We start from the raw sequence: 21,138 nt of genomic DNA, 5'->3' as shown, positions 1-21,138 counted from the left end.
AGCGGGAAAGCTGAGCGAAGCGGGGCGGGACGGTCAGCGCCCTCCCTCCACCGAAGAGCGGAGGGAGGCAACCTCGGCTCCTTTAGGACTCGTGGACTTCAACTCCCAGAATTCCTGAGTCAGGACGTGGCCTCCTGACTAGCAGAGGCTGACCTACTTGCTTCGGGGCTTGGGAGTGCTTTTTTGCTTCAAGTCAAAACCCCCAAAGTAAAAAAGTATATAAAAGGTAAAGGTTCCCCCGCACATGCGTGCTAGTCGTTTCCGACTGTAGGGGCCGGTGCTCATCTCCGTTTCAAAGCCGAAGAGCCAGCACTCGTCCGAGGATGTCTCCGTGGTCACGTGGCCGGCATGACTAGACGCCCCAGGCGCACAGAACGCTGTTACCTTCCCACCGGAGTGGTCCCTATTTTCCTACTTGCGTTTTTTCGTGCTTTCGAACTGCTAGGTTGGCAGAAGCTGGGACGAGTAACAGGCGCTCACTCTGTTACGCGGCACTCGGGATTCTACCCGCCAAACTGCCGACCTTCTGATCGACAAGCTCAGCGTCCTAACCCACTGAGTATATCCAAGAATAAAACAATGGTCTGAGTTCTGATGAATTAAAAATGCTGAATTGAGGCAGCTGGATTCTACAAAGTGACTCTTAAAAATTAAGGGCTTGACCAGAAGAACAAATCAAGAGAGCATAAAAAGTGTGTTCTATTATAATTAATGTGGGCTTTGTAGATATATCATCCTACTCCCTTTAATTAAGCAGGCCCAGTTAATGAACTAAGTCTTTCTGTACTGTTCAGGAAACTGGTATCGTTTGCTAGAGCTGAGAATTCTCAGGAGAAAACGAGGTCATCGTAAGTATTCAGCTATTCAGATGTGCGTAGGAATGTTGAGAGATAAGGTGGGAGTTACATTTATTTGCTAAAGCAGGAGAGGGGAGCCTGTGGCTCACAATTCCACAAAACTGTAGCTTCCAACATACCTCACCAGTTAGTCATGCCAGGTGGAGCTGCCGGGGCTTGTCTCCTGGCAATCGCAGGGTACCAAGTCCCTCTCTCTTTTTCTTCCATAAGACTATTTCATGATGTTTCTTTCATGGCATCAGGACAACCCAAAGACATTTCAAAAGTCAATCTCAGCTGGCTGCGTTATTCACTGTCCATTGTTATCTCTTCTCTTCTCTGAGGAAGTATACAGGAAGTTGCAGCAGATATACAGAGGGAAGACTAGCAGTCTACTGTCCAAATTCATCACTACTTGTTCCTAAAAAGCAAATAAACAGGTATCAGACTGAACATAAAAATGCTTTCAGAAACCCTGCAGAAAGGATTAGAGAAAACGCTAGAAATTTTGAAAGTAATTTTTTAACCTACTCATGTAACTTCAGAGGCAATTTTCAATCAAGCATCCATCAGCTGAATCCATACAAAAGGAGAAAACCGTTATTTCTCTAAATATTTTCTCTAGTTGCATTTTTCTAGACCTTTCCAGCACCATCCACCCGAACAGCAACCACTGAAGTTGCCAGCTTATCCCATCAGTTTTCATTTATATCAGGAGACTTCAAATCAGTATTTCTCGAAGGTTTAAGTGCCTGAACACAATGAAAGGAATTGGCTGCCTGTTGCAATTGCTTGTTGCCCACAAGTGATATTCTTACGAACATCATTCCTTCTTGTGCCTAGAAATTTTGGAGTTTGCGAGGAAAGGAATTCTCTCCAATCGTTTGATGAGAGCTGTAAGAAATACTGCTTTTCACCTGACTTTCATCTCAGTGCTCCACAGGAAGGAAGGAGCAATCTGATGCTATTCTCTTTTGCAGGGAGAAAGGGGGGCGGGGGGAGGTAGCCTTCTAGCTTTGAGCATGTGACACATTCTTGACTTATCCCAGACAGTATTTATTTATTTATTTATTTATTTGATTTATATACCGCCCTACTGCTAGAGGACTCAGGGCGGTGTACAGGGCAATAAAATAAGAATACATTAGATAAATAATTTTAAAACCCAAATCCATCAGGCCAGGCCGGCTTGTTCGAATAGATAAGTTTTTAGATCACGCCGGAAGGAGCGAAGGTCGGGGGCCATCCGGAGTTCAGCTGGTAAGCGGTTCCAAAGGATTGGAGCACCCACCGAGAATGCTCTCCCCCTGGGGGTCACCAGCCGACATTCTCTGACCGGTGGTACCCTGAGGAGGCCCTCTCTGTGGGAACGTATAGGATGGAGGGACGATGACGCCGGCAGTAGGTGCTCCCGTAGGTAATCCGGACCCATGCCATGTAGGGCTTTGTATGTCATTACCAGCACTTTGAATTTCACTCGGAAGGTAACTGGAAGCCAGTGCAGCTCACGGAGCAGAGGTGTAATATGGGAATATCGGGAGACCCCCAAAAGAACTCGTGCAGCTGCACTCTGTACCAGCTGAAGCTTCCGAGTGGTTCTCAAGGGCAGCCCCATGTAAAGAGCGTTGCAGTAGTCTAGACGAGAGGTCACAAGTGCATGGGTGACTGTACGTAAGGCATCCAGGTCCAGATAGGGTCGCAACTGGCGCACCAGACGAACCTGGGCGAAGGCCCCTCTAGTCACAGCTCCTATATGATCTAAGGAGAGCTGTGAATCTAAGAGGACACCCAGATTGCGAGCCTTATCTACGGGGGGTAATAACTCGTCCCCAATATTAAGAGATGGAATAATCTGAATTTCCTGACATGCCGGTATGTACAGCCATTCAGTCTTGTCCGGGTTGAGTTGAAGCCTGTTCCTCCCCATCCATTCCCGGTCTGCTTCCAGGCAACGGGACATCACGTCGAGGGCATCACTGGTGTGGTTTGGGGTCGAGATGAAAAGCTGGGTATCATCAGCATACTGATGACATCCCACTCCAAAACCACGGATGATCTCACCTAGCGGCTTCATATAGATGTTAAACAGGAGAGGTGAGAGGACCGACCCCTGAGGAACTCCATAAATGAGAGGCCTCGGGGTCGATCTCTGCCCACCCGCCAACACCCACTGTGAACGTTCCAGAAGGTAGGAGGAGAACCACTGGAGAACAGTGCCTCCCACTCCCAATCTTCTGAGACGCCGCAGTAAGATACCATGGTCGATGGTATCAAAAGCCGCAGAGAGGTCTAATAGGACCAAGACAGAGGAATAACCCCTGTCCCGAGCTCGCCAGAGATCATTCATCAGAGCGACCAATGCCATCTCCGTGCTGTGTCCGGGCCTGAAACCCGATTGGTACGGGTCTAGATAATCAGTATCTTCGAGGAACAGAGGAAGCTGATGCGCCACTACGCTCTCAACAACCTTCGCAAGAAAGCGAAGGTTGGAGACCGGGCGAAAGTTGTTTAAAACAGCTGGGTCCAGCGAAGGCTTTTTGAGGAGGGGTCTCACCACCGCTTCTTTCAAGGCGGCGGGAAAACTGCCCTCTTTCAATGAAGCAGTTATCACTGCATGGATCCAGCCTCGTGTCCCATCTCGAGCCGCATAAACCAGCCAGGAGGGGCACGGGTCCAATAAGGATTGTGTTCAGAGGCTGGTTGGCATATCTGTAGCTTCTTCCCAGCAATTTTCAAGACAACCAGGTGAAAGGAAAGAGAAGAGGGTGGTCAGCAGTTAAGGTGGACAGACTCACAGCAAGCAATGGGTGCCCTGCTGGAAGACCAAGAGGACGACAGTTCTGCTTGGAGAAAATCTAGCTAAGTAGTTGCTAAGAGTTGACATCAACTTAAGGCACATAACCAATTTAATGGCTTCCAATTTATTTATTTTTTTAAAAAAAATGTTTTATTTTTTTTACATGTCACCATCAATATTTGGCAAACAGTGTGTTCTCTGGGTTTGTATTTACAAATAATCAATAACTGCTAAGCTTGTAAGCCGCCCTGACTCTTCAGGGAAGGGCGGGATATAAATGGAATTAAAATAAAATAAAATAAATAAACAATTAGTTTCTATAATTCCATATTCCACATAGTAGCTTTCTTTGATTTTATTTATTTATTTATTTATTTATTTATTTATTTATTTATTTGTTTGTTTGCTTTATATACCGCCCTTCTCCCGGAGGACTCAGGGCGGTGTACAGAGTAAAGTAAGTATACAATAAACCAACAATAAAACAAATAAACCCCTAGATCTACAAATAAAACCCCAAATCTATCAGGCCAGGCCGGCTTCCTGGAATACATAGGTTTTTAAATCTCGCCGAAAGGTGCGAAGGTCGGGGGCCATCCGGATTTCGGCTGGTAAGCGGTTCCAGAGGATTGGCGCACCCACCAAGAATGCTCTCCCCCTGGGGGTCACCAGCCGACGTTCTCTGACCAGTGGCACCCTGAGGAGGCCCTCTCTGTGGGAGCGCACAGGACGGAGGGGTGTTGACGCTGGCAGTAGGTGCTCCCGTAGGTAATCCGGACCCATGCCATGTAGGGCTTTGTATGTCATCACTAGCACCTTGAATTTCAGCCGGAAGGCAACTGGAAGCCAGTGCAGCTCACGAAGCAGAGGTGTAATATGGGAGTATCGGGGAGCCCCCAAAAGAACTCGTGCAGCTGCACTCTGTACCAGCTGAAGCTTCCGAGTGATTCTCAAGGGCAGCCCCATGTAAAGAGCGTTGCAGTAGTCAAGACGAGAGGTCACAAGTGCATGGGTGACTGTACGTAAGGCATCCAGGTCCAGATAGGGTCGTAGCTGGCGCACCAGACGAACCTGAGTGAAAGCCCCCCTAGTCACAGCTCCTATGTGATCTTCTAAGGAGAGCTGTGAATCTAGGAGGACACCCAGGTTGCGAGCCCTATCTACGGGGGGCAGTAACTCTCCCCCAATATTAAGGGATGGAATACTCTGAATATCCTGACATGCCGGTATGTACAGCCATTCAGTCTTGTCCGGGTTGAGTTGAAGCCTGTTCCTCCCCATCCATTCCCGGACCGCTTCCAGGCAACGGGACATCACGTCAAGGGCATCACTGATGTGGTTTGGGGTCGAGATGAAAAGCTGGGTGTCATCAGCATACTGATGATAACCCACTCCAAAACCACGGATGATCTCACCTAGCGGCTTCATATAGATGTTAAACAGGAGAGGTGAGAGGACCGACCCCTGAGGAACTCCATAAATCAGAGGCCTCGGGGTCGATCTCTGGTCACCCGCCAACACCCACTGTGAACGTTCCAGAAGGTAGGAGGAGAACCACTGAAGACCAGTGCCTCCCACTCCCAATCTTCTGAGACGCCGAAGTAAGATACCATGGTCGATGGTATCAAAAGCCGCAGAGAGGTCTAATAGGACCAGGACAGAGGAATGACCCCTATCCCGAGCCCGCCATTCTCTTCTTCCAATAATATTCTTTTATCAACCTTGAATTAGTATATTTCTTGATAATTTTAAAAGATAAGTAACCTCCACCTCATTAAGCTTTTCTAGTTAATCATCTCAATCACCTTGTCATAGATCCTCTTTTTAGAGTTCTCATTTAAATTTATTTTCCTCACATTTTACCTGTTAAAATTTTCTTAATTACACTAGTTTAAATCTTTTTCCTCACATGAACCATCCCAACATATATTTTTATATCTTGAAACATAAATATACCGTTTTTTAAAAAAACCATATCCCTCTTAAGCTAAAATACATTTATATTCAATGTTTTATTCTTTATAAGCATATTCAAGTCTTCAAAATCCATTTAAGTATCTATTTACACTTCCCTCATATAAATCATCCCAAACATTTTTGTTTCTCATACCATAAACAAAAAATATTGTATTGCTTAAGAAGCTTATCCCTCCTAAGCTAAGATTCATTTGTATTCAAAATTTTATTTCTTTAACCTTATTCCAACAAGTGCCAAATGATTCCATCTCATTTCTTAATTCTGGCTTTAGCCCATTTTGCCAAACATCTTTCCTAATCAGTATGTTCCATTGAATCCAAAGATCTTCCCATGGTTTGTAGATATTGTTTTGGTACAAAAGATGAGTCAAGTAAGGTATAGAAGTATTCCTCAGAAATCTTTTTCTTTCTTTCTTAGTTTCTCCCATCTCCTTTTTTCTCTCAAGTTCTTGGAATCTTGAAGTATTAGTTATCTTTTCCGTGTCCAGTATTTCCTGCAAGCTTTTCTCCATCTGGATTAAATCACAACTCCTTCCATTATTAAATTCCACCTCTAAGTTTCTTTCCTCTAGTTTATATTCAGTTATCTGCTTTACTTGATCTCTCTTTTTGTTTTCTAATCATGTTTGTTGTGACATTAAATTGAGAATATGATCATTTAAGTTTTCAAAGTTATTTTTAATTTCCTCATGGTTTGAAGTTAATGTCGTTTGTATTTATTGTAAGAAAACGTACATTTCCTCCTGGAAAGTATTTGTTTTTTCTTGATGTTTTTTCTGCAGACCTCTGATGTTCCATGATAACCCAAAATCCAAGTTTTCCTTTCTCTGCCAACCACTTTAAAGTCACAGTTTAATAAGTATTCCGCTTTTCTTCCAACACCTGCAGACGGGGAAAGCAAAGATAGGTGAGATTCCTCCTCTCTCCAACCAAGCTGCCCAGATTCAGCTTCCCTGCTCTGCTTTCTGCTGCTGACTCACAGCCTGCTGGTGTTGCCGGCGGAGCTGCCAAGCCCGGTGCCTGCGGTCCTGCTTTGACCAGTTGCGTTGCACCTGCCGAGTGAGGGTCTTGACCGGGACCCGACCTGGAGAAGGAAGAGGGGGAAATGGCAGCTTTGCTGGTTTCCTGCCTGCTCAGACAAAGCTGCAGATGCTCCTTTTGACAGAGCCGGATTTTAACCTGGCAACTTTGAAGACTTGTGGACTTCAACTCCCAGAATTCCTCAGGTGGATTCTGGGAGGTTCCGCACGTCTTGAGAGTTGCCAAGGCTGGAGAGCCGTGGACTACACCGGCCTTTCTCCCTCTCGGCCACTTTGGTCTTGAAACTCCCAGAATGCCTGAACCTTGAAGTCATTCAGACCAGTGAGACGCTGAGGCCCGTTTCGGCCCTGGGGGACGGGCCGGGTGGGATAGACTGCTCCTGGGCGGGAGGCTTTTTCCTAGTGGCACACCGATCAAGGGGACTCCCTGCTTCCGCGGCGACCTTACTGCGAAGACTCCGCGGGAAAAAGGAGCCCCTCAGCGCGCTCACCTCCCTGCCTCCGCGCACTGCTCACGCGGTGCCTCCCGGCCTTGTGCGGCTTGTTCTGCGGCTTGAAGGAGCCGGCGCGGTGGACGGCCGCCTCCTTCGCCATGGCCACGCAGCTCTCGCGCCGGAAGTGATGCCACCGGACTTCCGGGCTCTGTCGCTCTAGGACGCGCGTCTCTCGGGCCGCCGCGTCTCCTGTTGCCCCGGACGCCCGGCCAGACGCTGGCGCATGCGCAGGAGGCGGTCGCGTCCGTCTCTAACCGCCATTCCCAAGGGGGGCGCATGCGCAGCGGACACCTCGGCGGCTTTCCAACCGTAGCCAACCGTAGCTTCCCAACCGTAGCTTTCTTCGTGAGGAGAAAGCGGCGGCGGCCGGACGGGCGACGATGGGCTCGTGGAGCAGCCGCGTGTGGGGGCCCAGGGCCGGGGTGGCCGAGGGGGCCTTCTTCCCCAAGCGGAAGCGCGGCGAGGGCCTGAGCGAGAGCGGCGAGGAGGGCGAGGAGCGGCTGCTCAGCACCCCCAGGAGGTACGGCCGCAGCTCCGGGAAGCCCCCGGGCCTGGAGGGCTGTCGGCCGAGGCAGCGGCGCTGCTCTTCGGCGGAGGGAGGGCGCTGACCGTCCCGCCCCGCTTCGCTCAGCTTTCCCTCAGGTTTCCCGCCTCTTCCCGGGAGCTGCCGCCTCTGCTTAATGCAGGGCTAGGCGACCTCGGCCCTTTTAGGACTCGTGGACTTCAACTCCCAGAATTCCTCAGCTATGCTGACTCAGGAATTCTGGGAGTTGAAGTCCACGAGTCCTAAAGGAGCCGAGGTTGCCTGTCCCTGGCTTAATGGATGCAGACGCTTTTTCTCCCGCCTTTATTAGTTTCGTAAATAACTCGAGGCGGGGAACAGACCTAGAAACTCTTTCTTCCTCCTCCCGTTTCCCCACAACAACCCTGCGAAGGGACCGAGAGCCATTGGCCCAAGGTCTCCCAGCTGTCATTCAGCCATAAATCGGGACTAGTCCTCACTTGTCTTCTCCCCCGGTGCCTTTTAATAAGCCAGCCGAACTGGCCCTGTTGAGGTCGTTTTCTGAAAGGGCCCGCCATAAAGTAAGCACCCACTAACTCCCTTTCCGCCTTTGAATGAAACCTCAGGAGAGGAGCTTCCCAGACCTCTTCATAAACTGGCAGGGCAAGCTACTATATATCAACCGGCAGGAAAAGAAAAAAAAACCCCACACACAAACTGATTATGTTAAGCAACTGGGTAATGAAACATCTGCAAGGAAACCACCGAGCTGAGAGGGCCATAATAATAATAATAATAATAATAATAATAATAATAATAATAATAATAATAATAATAATAATAATAATAATAATAATAATAATAATAATAATAATAATAATAATATAATAAACCTTTATTGTCAAAGTGCAACATGTGTACATTGAGATTAGCTGAGCCTCCCCTGTGCTCTCACCCCCCCCAACACACAGTGACAACAAACCCTCCATCCCACCACACCGTGTGAACCAACTACACCACACACCGGCCTCCCAAGTCAATTCTGCATAAGTTCACAGAGATTAATAATAATAATAATAATATAATAATAATAATAATAATAATAATAATAGTAATAATAATAATAATACTTACGTGTGTTTTTTCTAACTCAGGAAAAAAATAAAAAGCACGTCAAGGTATATTTTCCAGACTCTGTTTGTCAATGGGGAACAGAGTGATGTTAAAATATGTGCCCTGGGAGAAGAATGGAACTTGCACAAAATATACCTCTGTCAGGTAAAAATTGTCTTTTTGTTTCTTGGATCTCCAGTATCATTAGGAAGCAGGTTTCAGACCTTTTTGTTTAATACTCAAATTCAGCACTGCTCCCCTGAATGTCGTCCTGAAAACACAGGCACTACCGTGTTTCTCCAAGACCCAGTCTCATATATATATATATATATATGGTTGCCAAAATAAGCACCAGGGCTTATTTTTCAAGTAGGTCAGCCTCTGCTAGTCAGGAGGCCACGTCCAGCCCAGGGGAAATGGGGCTGCAGCTGAGAATTGCCTTTTGACCCCCAGGTCTCTCTGAAGGCTATCTTGAAGGCTATCTTGAAGGCTATCAAACAGGCAGTAGTCACACCGGACAATTCATATATTCTCAGAAGGGTATGGCTGACTGATGAAAACAAATAAGTTTGAAATGCATATCAGTCTCCCTTTAATTCTTTGTTAGCAATCTAAAATTTCCACAAATATGAGCTGTCACTGTTGTGACTACTGCCTGTGGATGGCCTTTGGTTAGGCCGAAACAGGAAATAAAGATTTGTCCCATGTTTGTGGCCTAGCAAGGTAATCTAAATAGTTAACATTTGAAACATATGTGTGTGTGTGTGTGTGTGTGTGTGTGTGTGTGTGTGTGTTTGCCAAAATAAGCACCAGGGCTTATTTTTCAGGGTAGGTCTTAATTTTTTGTGGCCACAACAGAGCAGGAGGCAAGGCAGGGTGGGTGGAGGATGAAGTCAGATGAAGGAGAGGTGGAGGACAAAGCGATGCACTGGTGCCGCAGCCACTAAGCAAGGCAGTGGGGGATGGCGTATGAAGCTTCTCCTTACTTGGCGCCATAACGAAGCAGGAGGCTGAACGATGCACCGGTGCCGCGGCCACTAAGCAAGGCAGTGGGGGCTGGTGGAGGACGAAGCCCCAACAGTATCCTTGGCCGCCCAACTGCCTCACTCCGCTAGCATCAGGGCTCTGCAGGCTGGGTGGCCAAGGATATTGTTGGGGCTTCGTCCTCCACCACCCCAACCGTGGCACCGGTGCATCGCTCAGCCTCCTGGTTTGTAGCATTGGCAAGTAAGGAGAAGAAGCTTTGTCCTCCACTCCTCCCACCTTGCTTTGTCCTCAACCCCCCCTTCCGCCTCGCTTAGTGGCCATGGCACCAGTGCATCGCTAAGTCTCCTACTTCGTTCCCGTGGCAAATAAGGAGGAAAAGCTTCATCCTCCACCCCCCACCACCACCTTGCTTTGTCCTCCACCTCCCCACCGCCTCACTTTGTGTCTGCGACACCCGCCCACCACCTCATGTCATCAGCAAGCAGGCAGAGCGGGCGGCTGCACACACTCAAGTAGAGCTTACTTTCGGCATAGGGCTTATATTTGGCCCAGGCGTAGGTCCTATTTTCAGGGAAACACAATGTATGGTTCTCCTTGAGATTCAGTCCATACACTTGTAACCCAAAAGATAGTTTGTTTCTCTGCCATTCGCAGGCCTTTCAAACCTACAATTTATAAATTCATCCAACTTTATAATATTTAATAATGGTGCTTAAGCAAACCATGTTTAGGTGTATTGTATGAGTATTACAGGTAATGCTCAATATACAATCTTTCCATGGTGGTTTAAAATTATGAGGGTCTTGAAAAATGTGACTTATTACCTATCCCCAAAGTTATGACTGTGGCACCATCCCCAAGGTCACAATTGCAATTTGGGTGCTTGGCAACTGTCTCACATTTATAACATTTAAAGCTTCTTATGGTCATGTGATCACCATTTGTGACCTTCCCAGCCAAAATCTGGTCCGGTCATGTGATGACTTGCTTTTATGACCATACTGACTTATGAAGGAATTTCTTGTCCCAATAGTATAGTTTAATCTCTCAGGCTAAACATCAGTGAGTGACAGCAGCTCATAATGGGTCACCTCCAGCTTTGATGTGAACTTCTACTAAACAGTATTTTTCTCCTCTTTGGATCAAAACTAGCTATTTCTAGTTTTATAAGAAATGCACTTTAAGGGAAAGGTATACATTTATTTATTTTTTTATTTTTATTTTATTTATTTTAATCCCATTTATATCCCGCCCTTCTCCGAAGACTCAGGGCGGCTTACAATCTAAGCACAAATCAAATGTGCTTAGCAATAGCCTTCATTTGATGTATATGCCTGCTTATTAGGACTTTCCCCCACCCCCAAGCGGCATTATTACAAAGTCAGCTTATTGCCCCCAACAATCTGGGTCCTCATTTTACCTACCTGGGAAGGATGGAAGGCTGAGTCAACCTTGAGCCTGGTGGGACTCGAACCTGCACTAATTGCAGGCAGCTGGTGTTACTTAAGGAGGCATTAGCCCACTGCTCCACCAAGGCTCTGTATGTATTAATTTATCTACCTGTATGTGTGCTTATAGAAATTTATATACAATATAATACTCTGCCCCTCCCCCCATAATTGTATGGATGCTGTTATTTTTTTCCTGATCACTTATCTTTCTAGGATGCAATCTGTTCACTTGTATAAATAAATTATAACACAGGTTTGGCCTGGCCCCTTCCCTCTTTGCTTTGCATGCTAGCTTCAGTTCCAGTCTAAGTAAGCTGCAGTGCCCTGTTACAGCCAAGTTGATAAAGGGTGGTTTAATACTAGTTTACTAACTAAATTTGAGACCACAGCTTGATCTTAGTTTCACTTCCTGGAGCAATCGTTCCATCGTTTCCTATTTTAGATCCAATGAAAACCCATTTACTCTGTTCAGATTGAAATATTAAAATCAGTGCATGGAGATGAAAGGGGTTGGCTGGCAAATGAATCAATTGGTTCAGAAAATATAAGATTGAAATTTAAGAAACATATCTTCGAATTAGGAGTGACAAATGGAAAATTTAATTCAAATTTAATTCTTAGTTCCTCTTGCTATGAAAATAATATTGTGTTATACCTTATCATATAAATTCTTTAATTCCAAGGTTTGTAAAATTATTAAAAACATGACTTTTATGTTTGTAGTCTGGCTACTTTTCAAGTATGTTCAGTGGGTCTTGGAGGGAGTCAGGAATGGACACAATAGAATTGGAAATTCCTGATCAGAATATTGACGTTGAAGGTAAGAAAGGAATCCTCATTGAACTTTTTCTAACATAAAAGATTCAAATTGAAATAGATTACTTGGATCAGGTTTTCTGGAACAAAGCTGGCCAGTTATAAATGATCTTTGGAAGGACTTTCCAGTATTTTATCTCATTTTTGCAAAATACATTTTAGCAAAACTCATTTTTCTAAATAATTCATCAGAAAAACAGATTTCTCATTTTGGGGACTATTAACCAACTACACAAATCTAAACTATTCAGTACTTCTTTCATGGTTTTTATTATAAATGAACAGCAAATTATGAAAAATCACATTTTTATGGTCTGGGAGATAAAGCTCCTAATACTTTGTCACTACTGTGATTCCCTGAAAATAAGGCCCACCCAGAAAATAAGCTTTAGCATGATTTTTAGTGTGCACCTAATATAAGCCCTACCCCCCAAAATAAGCCCTAGTTAAGAGCCTGCCTTTCCCACCGTCTGATGAGGCGAGGCAAGTGGGTTGGGTGGAGCTGCTCCCTGCACCGACATCTCAGGGCCCCCGCAGCCAGGCCACTCCCCACTCAGCAACCTCCTGCCTGCCTGCCTTCCTGCCTCTTCCCTTTTACTCCCCTTCCGAGCCAGACTGCCATGATATGGAGGATGGGCGGGGGAAGCTCGCTTGCCTTACCTGGTCCCCCTGCACCATTTCAGAGGCCGGGGGGAGTGACAGAGAAAGTCCTCTGCCCCCGCTGCGCATCAGCCACATCCCCCACTGGAGGGGCTTTCTTTGGTCCCCGCTGGCCCTGCCCCGCCCTGCAGATCAACTACCCAGCAGTGGCCGCCACCTCTTCCTCCACCTCTAGCTTGGCTCCTGCAGCACTGCGTCGTGCTGCCTGCTGCCAGTTTGCCGCCTGTATTTTATGGCTTCAATGGCGGCAGCTCTGGAGGCCAATGGTAGGCGCTCTGCATTGTCCCTGGGCTGGCATTTTTGGCCACCGGCCACCTTTGCAGCTCTGCCCACCCAGCCACGGGAGAGTTATACCAGGGGTGGGGTGTGTGTGCTCCAAAGACAGTGATATCATGACACAGGACCTCAACCTTTTGGGCACCAGGGACCGGTTCTGTGGAGAGAGGTTTTTCCGTGGACCGGAGGATGTGTGGTTTTGTGTGCTGCCTGCATCCCGTGGATGGGGCTTTGCTTGTTTGTGCGGACCAGTTGCTGGCAAGCCTCAGCCCAGTACTGGTCCACGGACTGGGGGGTGGGGACCCCGTAGTAGGATATAAAGTGAATAGATCATATTTAAAATGGCATTAAATCTCATTGTGCATGTGCCTGTCAACATCTCAACTGAATTCCAAACAACTCTGTGACTAATGTTAGTAATTAAGCAGGTGATACTATTAAACAGGAGAATTTGGCTTAATTGATGGGAAAAACATAAAACTGCCATTATTGATTAGATATTGTGGAGCATACTTCTGCCTGAAGCATTGAATTAGTATCTTGAGCCACACATGCCTGCATTATTGATGCTGTTATGAACTAAGCCCTTGCCATGGCTGCTTTCGGAAGCTTGCTTCTTTCAACAAAATGTGGAATGCAATCTGCTACAAATTTGGAGCCTTGGTTACATGGGAGTGACTTCACAATATAGGGAGTAGGACTCGCATTGTAACAATGCTTTTTTTGTCATTGTATCTGTTGTGGATGCACATTTTTCAACCTGATTGAAACTGTCAGCGTTTTTAAATGAAAATGCAAAACGTAACACTCAGTTTATTTTGAAGTGCCTACTTTTTGATCAGCTTCTGAAGTTTTGCGCGGTGTCCCATAATCTCAGCTGGTGAAATCTGCAGGCGAATGGGAGTTTTCTAGGGTGAGAGGTGCTTACGTTAGACCCCAAATGTGGTGACTTCGGTACTTAACCATTTGTCCCGCTTAGGGTTTTATATTTTTTAAATGGCATCTGATTTACCCCCTCTCAATATTCTAGGCATCTTGTTGTTGTCACTATATATAAAATAATTTGAGAAATAACATTTTTTGAATATCACTCTTAATAATCCTACGGAATTGGAAAAAAATAAATGTATAACCTGTCTTATATGTATGAGGAGACTTAGGATGTGGTTTTCTTTAGCCTTACAGGTTGCCTTTGGCTCACTTTACCGGGATGAAGTGTTAATAAACCCTAGTAGAGTGATTGCCCTCCTGGCAGCTGCCAGCATGTTACAGCTGGTAAGTGGAAATGGCTCCATTTTTTCCAAATCTTTGCTTGGCAAAGTGCAGGGCTTTCAGTCCCATCTTCATTTGTATTCCAGGGACGAGCACATGGTCATGGCCACATGGCTTCCGTTATCCTCGGGGCGTTTTTTCAAGCACATGCTTAGCAGTCCTGACAGAGCTGGGAAAGTCGTTTTCTCGCTAGCTCTTGCCCCTCCTCCCCTTTCTAGATGGGCGCATATAAATGAAGGATGGATGCTGCAAGCCAGCACACTTACACAGGGACTTCTTATGTGGCCTCTGAGCTTCAAAATTAAGAATCAGGGTATCAGTCCTTCTCATTTCTCCTGTTACAAATAGGGTATCATTTTGTATAATTATGGTTGAGACTGGTAGTATGCCTATCTGTCCAGAAGAAGCCAAAATATCTCTAGATAATCACTGTTTGCATTTTTGCCAGTTAGCTTGAGGTGAGGGCATCATCTGTAGCATTAGGCCTGGGAGTGAGGATTTGTTTTGCATCATTATATGTTTACGAAGGGATGCGGTGGCTCAGTGGGTTAGGACGCTGAGCTTGTTGATCAGAAGGTCGGCAGTTTGGCGGGTCGAATCCCGAGTGCCGTGTAACAGAGTGAGCGCCTGTTACTCGTCCCAGCTTCTGCCAACCTAGCAGTTCGAAAGCACGTAAAAATGCAAGTAGAAAAACAGGGACCACTACGGTGGGAAGGTAACAGCGTTCCGTGCGCCTTTGGCGTCTAGTCACGCCGGCCACATGACCACGGAGACGTCCTCGGACGAGCGCTGGCTCTTCGGCTTTGAAATGGAGATGAGCACCGGCCCCAGAGTCGGAAACGACTAGCACGCGTGTGCGGGGGGAACCTTTACCTTTTTACCTTATGTTTACAGGATGGCTTAATACAGCAGTGTGGCGAAACAATGAAGGAAACAATTAATGCAAAAACCGTGTGTAGTTACTATAATTCTGCGGGAACATATGGATTAGATTCTTTGGAAAAAAAGTAAGTATTGGCACTAAGAAAGATTTTGTTGAAGAAGAACATTTTTATGATCTCCCCCTTGATTTTCTAATGTGATGTGGCTTTGAGAAGTATCTCGTGTGATGTTTTCCAGCAGAAACCTTTCTGCTTATTTCTCCCTTCAAATATAAAAATGTGTTTAATTTTAGAAGCATAATATTTTCAGCTTGTGCAATAATTAATATTCTGTGGCTGACATGAAATAATATTAGGTATTAGTAGAACCTAGAGCTGTGTGTTCAGCGTAAGACACAAACACTTAGAATCCTGGAGACAGAACTGAAATTCTTACGGATTCCTTTTCCCAATTTGCAAGTTTCTTTTTGTCTCTGCAGTAAATAACCTGGAAGGAAAAGGGGGAATTTCACTCCTTGTTCTCAGAGGTAGCTTTTAATTAAATATAATAGGGCAGCCACAATTAAATAATAAATGAAAGAGATTGTAGTTCGAATAGGACAGACATCCAAAATCAATACTAGCAGTCCAGATAAATAAAAATACAAAGACAACCAGTGTGTTTTTTCTGCTGAAGAAAGAAAGCAGCAGCAGAGGAAACAGACATGAAGTTTCAACAATTTGTTTCTTGTTGATCCTTCTGTGTGAAATAATCATCTTCTTGAAGAACTGGTTGTTTCTCCTGAGTATTTGGGCTTTTTATTTATCAGGAGCTGCTAATGGGATTTTCACGTTCTCTCATTCTGACAGAACATTGGAAGCAATTATAGGAAGTGAAAAGTTAAAAATAGAGCAGAAGCAGTGTGTAGTCCCTTATGGTCTGAAGAGGGTCATAGTTGATTGGATGGGCTTTGGAGTATGATGGCTGTGGGGTCCCTATTTTACTATAACATCTGGGGGAAAGTGCTCAGCAGAAATGCGTGGTCTGCTTGCTGAAGGGTTCCTGTAACTTGTTCAGTGACAAATTTAGAGAAATCCATTTTAACCTAGTCTGGAAAGGTTTTCACCCAGTGCTTGCAATTAGATAAATATTGATCTCAAAAAAGGGAAGTATTTGTAGTTCAATGTTGAAACGAAGGGTCCTTGGTGCTGTCTTGAGTTTGGTTGTTTTCTTGCAGACATTTCATGACCCAAACTAGGTAACAGGTCCCCCCCAGCAGGTTCCCTATCAATATTAATAGTTAATATTTTTATTTACAAGGAATCTCGCTGGTACAGAGTAGCAACAGCATTTATATACCGCTTTGCAGTACTTTACAGGTTTCTTTAAGTGATTTACAGAGTCAGCATGTTGCCCCCAACAATCTGGATCCTCATTTAGTACTCTGACGTCATAGAACAATTCATTTAGTGACTGTTCAAAGTTACAGCCACACTGAAAAAAAGTGACTTATGACCGTTTTTCACACTTAGGACCGCTGCAGCATATCCTTCATCATGTGATCCAAATTCCGACACTTGGCGATTCATATTTATGGCAGTTCCAGTGTTCTGGGGTCATGTTATCCCCCCTTTTCAACCTTCAAACAAGCAAAGTCAATGGGAAAGCCAGATTCACTTAACAATCTTGTTATTAAATTGACAGCTGCAGTGGTTCACTTAACAACTGTGGCAAGAAATGGGGCAAAATTCACTTAACATCTTTCTCATTTAGTCGCGGTGGCTCAGTGGGTTAGGACGCTGAGCTTGTCGATCAGAAGGTCGGCAGTTTGGTGGGTCGAATCCCGAGTGCCGTGTAGCAGAGTGAGCGCCTGTTACTCGTCCCAGCTTCTGCCAACCTAGCAGTTCGAAAGCATGTAAAAATGCAAGTAGAAAAATAGGGACCACTACGGTGGGAAGGTAACAGTGCTCCGTGCGCCTTTGGCGTCTAGTCATGCCGGCCACATGACCACGGAGACGTCCTCGGACAAGCGCTGGCTCTTTGGCTTTGAAACGGAGATGAGCACCGGCCCCTAGAGTCGGAAACGACTAGCACGCGTGTGCGGGGGAACCTTTACCTTTACCTTATGTTGGGCTCAATGGTGGTCATAAGTTGAGGACTATATGTAGTATATTTTGGGGTGAATGAACAAGCTGACCATTTTGTGAACAGGCAAAATAAAACTCAAAGGTTAGAAACCAATGGCAAAAGGAAATGAGTGAAATAAGAGCATGTAGAATATTTGTGTTTCTCTGCTCCCTCAATTTCAGATCTCTCCTCGTTCTCAGATTCCTGAATTTGACGTTCCTCTGAAATGGAAAGAAATGAACCACAGGATGATTGTTGCAATAACTGGGATAAAGAGCACCTTATTTATTATGCAATTAAAACAGTCTCTTCCTCATCTCTTTTGCGTACCTACACAGAAAGCACAAAGACAAATATATTGAAAAGTCCTGTCCATAATTTCAAGATGGGCAGAAAAACTAACCCTTCCCCTCCAAAAACTGGTCAAAAAGAAGGAAAACCTGAAATTCGGGTCACTATTTTTGAGTGGATATATGGATTGATGTACAGCCACACGCATGAGCACACACTCCAACTTAACTCCCATCCAAATGCCTAATAAAAACAGGAGGACAATTTTTAAATTTTCAGAAATTCTTGACTTGGTTTTCATATTTTCAATGGATATTTGTCAAATTATGTTTTTTTCTATAAACAGAGTTTTAATTCTGTTCCCTGATCACATCTACAGTTTAGCAGGAGGTATGAGTCGCAAAGCAGGAAAATAAGCTGAACAGCCTCGGTTCATTTCTTTGTGGTCAGGGGAAGAGATTCGGGTCCTTCTAAAATTTTAGGAGGAATGTCAACTCCTCGGGGGATTTTAGTGCCCAACTATTTTCATTTTGGAAAAAGCCTCCAATGAGCAGGGAGCAGGCAAGGGTACATCTCTCAAACATCTTACGGATTCTGCACGATACCCTCAGCCCCCGTCTACTTCCAAGGACATTGTAAAAAGAAGAAAAATGGTCCTTTCTTACCAACAAACCTCTTTCTTTTTCATTCTCCAGTGTGTGTGCTGGGGAGAATGGCCTTGTCCCTGAGCGATAGCACTTAGGTGTATATATCACCTCACAGTGCTTTATGGCTCTCTCTCTGCAGTTTATAATGTTTGTATATTGCCCCCCCAAAAAACAATCTGGGTCCTCATTTTACTGACCTGGGAAGGATGGAGGGCTGAATCAACCTTCAGCTCATCAAGATCGAACTCCTGACAGTGGGCAGCGTCAGCTGGCAATACTGCATTCCAACCACTGCGCCACAAGGGCTCTGGGTGATGGGAAGTAGAAGTTTAGCCTCTTCTGGGGACATTTCATGACGAGCACCTAGGTCTAATCCAGACTTTGCCTGTTTAAATCTCTTCAGTCCACAGATGTGCAATCTCAGGCAACTAAAAGTTACTACCAAATGATGAAGCTTTAATCGAGAAAGGGATAATGTTTTCATTGTTCTATCCCTATTCTCTTTTTTTACTCCTCATTCTTTCCTGCGCTTGTTAGTTTATGTTGCTTTTATGTGTACGCTCTGTAAAATGTAGTAAACATTATTTGGAACAAAACATACAGTTCTCTGATTCCAAGATCCTGTCTGTCAGCTCTTTCAGAGTACTGGGATATAAATATTTCAGCATACAAGTTGGAAGTTATTGATTTGTATATATGTTTGTATATTTTTATTTTTATTTATACTCTTACACATTTGCATTCCTATTCTTGTTTTACTCTTTATTCAGTTGTTAGTTGATGCTGTTTATATACTTTCGGTAAAATACAATAAAATTTATTTGAAACCAAAGATATGTTTTCGTGGTTCCGAGATCACATCTGCCAGCTCCTTCAGAGCCCTGGATGTAATCCATCTGGTCCCAGTGATTTGAACTGCTGCTTCTCCTGAGTCTTTGCACAAATAGCAGCCAGAGCAGCTGAAGTCGAGCTATGCCTCTAGCACCACATTTTTGTTTACAAGTGAGTAATTAAAGTGTACATAACATTTTGGGGGCTGGTTGCCCCAGACCCTACTCAGGTAAGAGGCCCATCCTTTTTTCTCCACCCCGAACCAACCCAGTGATGCCCTCGCCAAGATGTCCCATTGCCTGGAGGCGGTCCGGGTCTGGATGGGAACAAACAGGCTTTGTCTCAATCCTGCCAAGACTGAGTGGCTATGCATACCGGCATCTCAGACTAACCAGCCTATTCCATCTTTAATGATGGGGGGTGAGGTGTTGCCCCCCGTCGATAGGGCATGCAACTTGGGCATCCTCCTGGATTCGCGGCTCAGTTTTGAAGACCATATAGGAGCCGTGACCAGGGGGGCCTTTGCCCAGGTTCGCCTGGTGCGCCAGTTGTGGCCCTACCTGGACCGAGATGCCCTGCGCACCATCACTCATGCGCTCGTGACCTCCCGATTGGACTACTGCAAGGCTCTCTACATGGGGCTGCCCTTGAGGCTTCAGCTGGCGCAGAATGCAGCCGCGCGGGTTGTGATGGGGGTTTCCCGATACTCCCACATAACACCTCTGCTCCGCGAGCTGCATTGGCTTCCGGTTGCCCTCCGGGTGAGATTCAAGGTGCTGGTGATGACCTATAAAGCCCTAAATGGCTTGGGTCCGGGATATTTGAGGGAGCACCTGCTGCCGGCATCAAGCTCCCTTCATCCTGTGCGCTCCCACAGGGAGGGTCTTCTCAGGGTACCGCCAGTAAAAGATTGCCGGCGGACAATACCCAGCGGGAGGGCCTTCTCTGTGGGTGCGCCGGCCCTCTGGAACCAGCTGCCTGTAGAGCTTAGGACTTCCCCTGACCTTCGCTCATTCCGCCGGGACATGAAGACCTGGCTCTTTGAGCTTTCTGGCCTGGACTGAGGGTATTAATTGGGGTTTTAATTGGTTTTTAATTAGGATTTTTATATTCAAGGTTTAATATAATCCTTTTAATTGTTTTAATTTTTGTAATTGTAGTATTGTTTTCTTTTAAAAAACCTTGTGAACCACCTTGAGTCCTACGGGAGAAGGGTGGTATATAAGTCTAATAAACTAAACTAAACTATGAATGATTTGAGGGGTCAATAATTAAACCATAAAACTGTAAAAGCAGTCTCACAAAGCTATGTGCAAACCACGAAGATAAATATATTCAATAATTGTATTAATCCTATTGATTGGACTGAAAAACTAACCCCTCTCCCCCAAACTGAATAATCATTCAAAAAAAGGGGGAAAAATGGAATTCCAGATTACTTTTGTATTTTTAGGTGGCTGTATATGTGGCTAAACACACACATACACATGCACAAAGGCACACTCCAGCTTCCCACCCAAATGCCTAATATAGAACATAGAATACAGAGTAAAAAGGTGGTTGAAAGGGACCTTGGAGATCTTCTAGTCTAACCCCCTCAAGACCTTCTACCATTCTGGACAAATGGCTCTCCTGACTCTTGAAAACTTCCAGTGATGAAGCACCCACAACTTCCAGAGTTCCAGCGATTAATTGTTCTCACTGTTAAAAAATTTTCCTTAGTTCCAGGCTGGATTTCTCTTTAATGAACTTCTACCCATTATTTCTTGTCCTCCCCTCTGGCCAATATAAACAAGATGAAGACAGCAAAGAAGCAACAAAGGAGAGTCAGGTCATAAGTCTAAAAGTCAGAAAATGTCCCCATATTGGGCACATATTCCCTCCAGCAAGGCTTGGATATTGCCAACATCCAAAGATCTACATAGGAATGGACCTAGAGGGTCAAGCATTTGGGGTTCCATATTCTCTTGTGATAGTCCTAAAATGTAGGCCAGCGTTATAATCACCAAATCATCAGGCTGAGGACTCAACCAGGTAGGCATCTCCTGCATGACAGTGAAAGTGATTTCCCAGTTCCGTTTCCCATCGTCTTTCACCAGCTGGCTCCCCTCTTCAGAGACGGTTGGTCCTTGCGATGCAGAGGCGCTCATGGCGAGTGCC

At 45.3% G+C, this 21,138-nt stretch overlaps 1 protein-coding gene across 2 annotated transcripts; it reads left to right on the top strand.

The window, feature by feature from the left end:
* Positions 1-7,524: 7,524 nt before the first annotated feature.
* LOC308671753 (germ cell-less protein-like 1) lies at positions 7,525-19,058 on the top strand (the record flags this gene model as incomplete). 2 transcript variants are annotated; one of them, XM_081334188.1, is made up of 6 exons in its annotated part: positions 7,525-7,664; positions 8,801-8,924; positions 11,921-12,017; positions 14,127-14,224; positions 15,116-15,228; positions 17,392-19,058. In XM_081334188.1, 6 exons carry the CDS (start codon positions 7,525-7,527, stop codon positions 17,432-17,434), a joined length of 615 nt encoding a protein of 204 aa, XP_081190314.1. In that variant the 3' UTR covers positions 17,435-19,058. The 2 variants fall into 2 exon arrangements, with proteins under 2 accessions (XP_081190314.1, XP_081190313.1); XM_081334187.1 differs by lacking the exon at positions 15,116-15,228 and having other exon boundaries at positions 17,392-19,057.
* Positions 19,059-21,138: the final 2,080 nt, after the last annotated feature.

Source organism: Vipera berus (genome assembly GCF_964194415.1).
Source record: "Vipera berus genome assembly, chromosome: 8".
NCBI lineage: Eukaryota > Metazoa > Chordata > Lepidosauria > Squamata > Viperidae > Vipera > Vipera berus.
The sequence above is the reverse complement of the archived record's forward strand: the minus strand, read 5'-3'. Positions and strand labels throughout refer to the sequence as shown.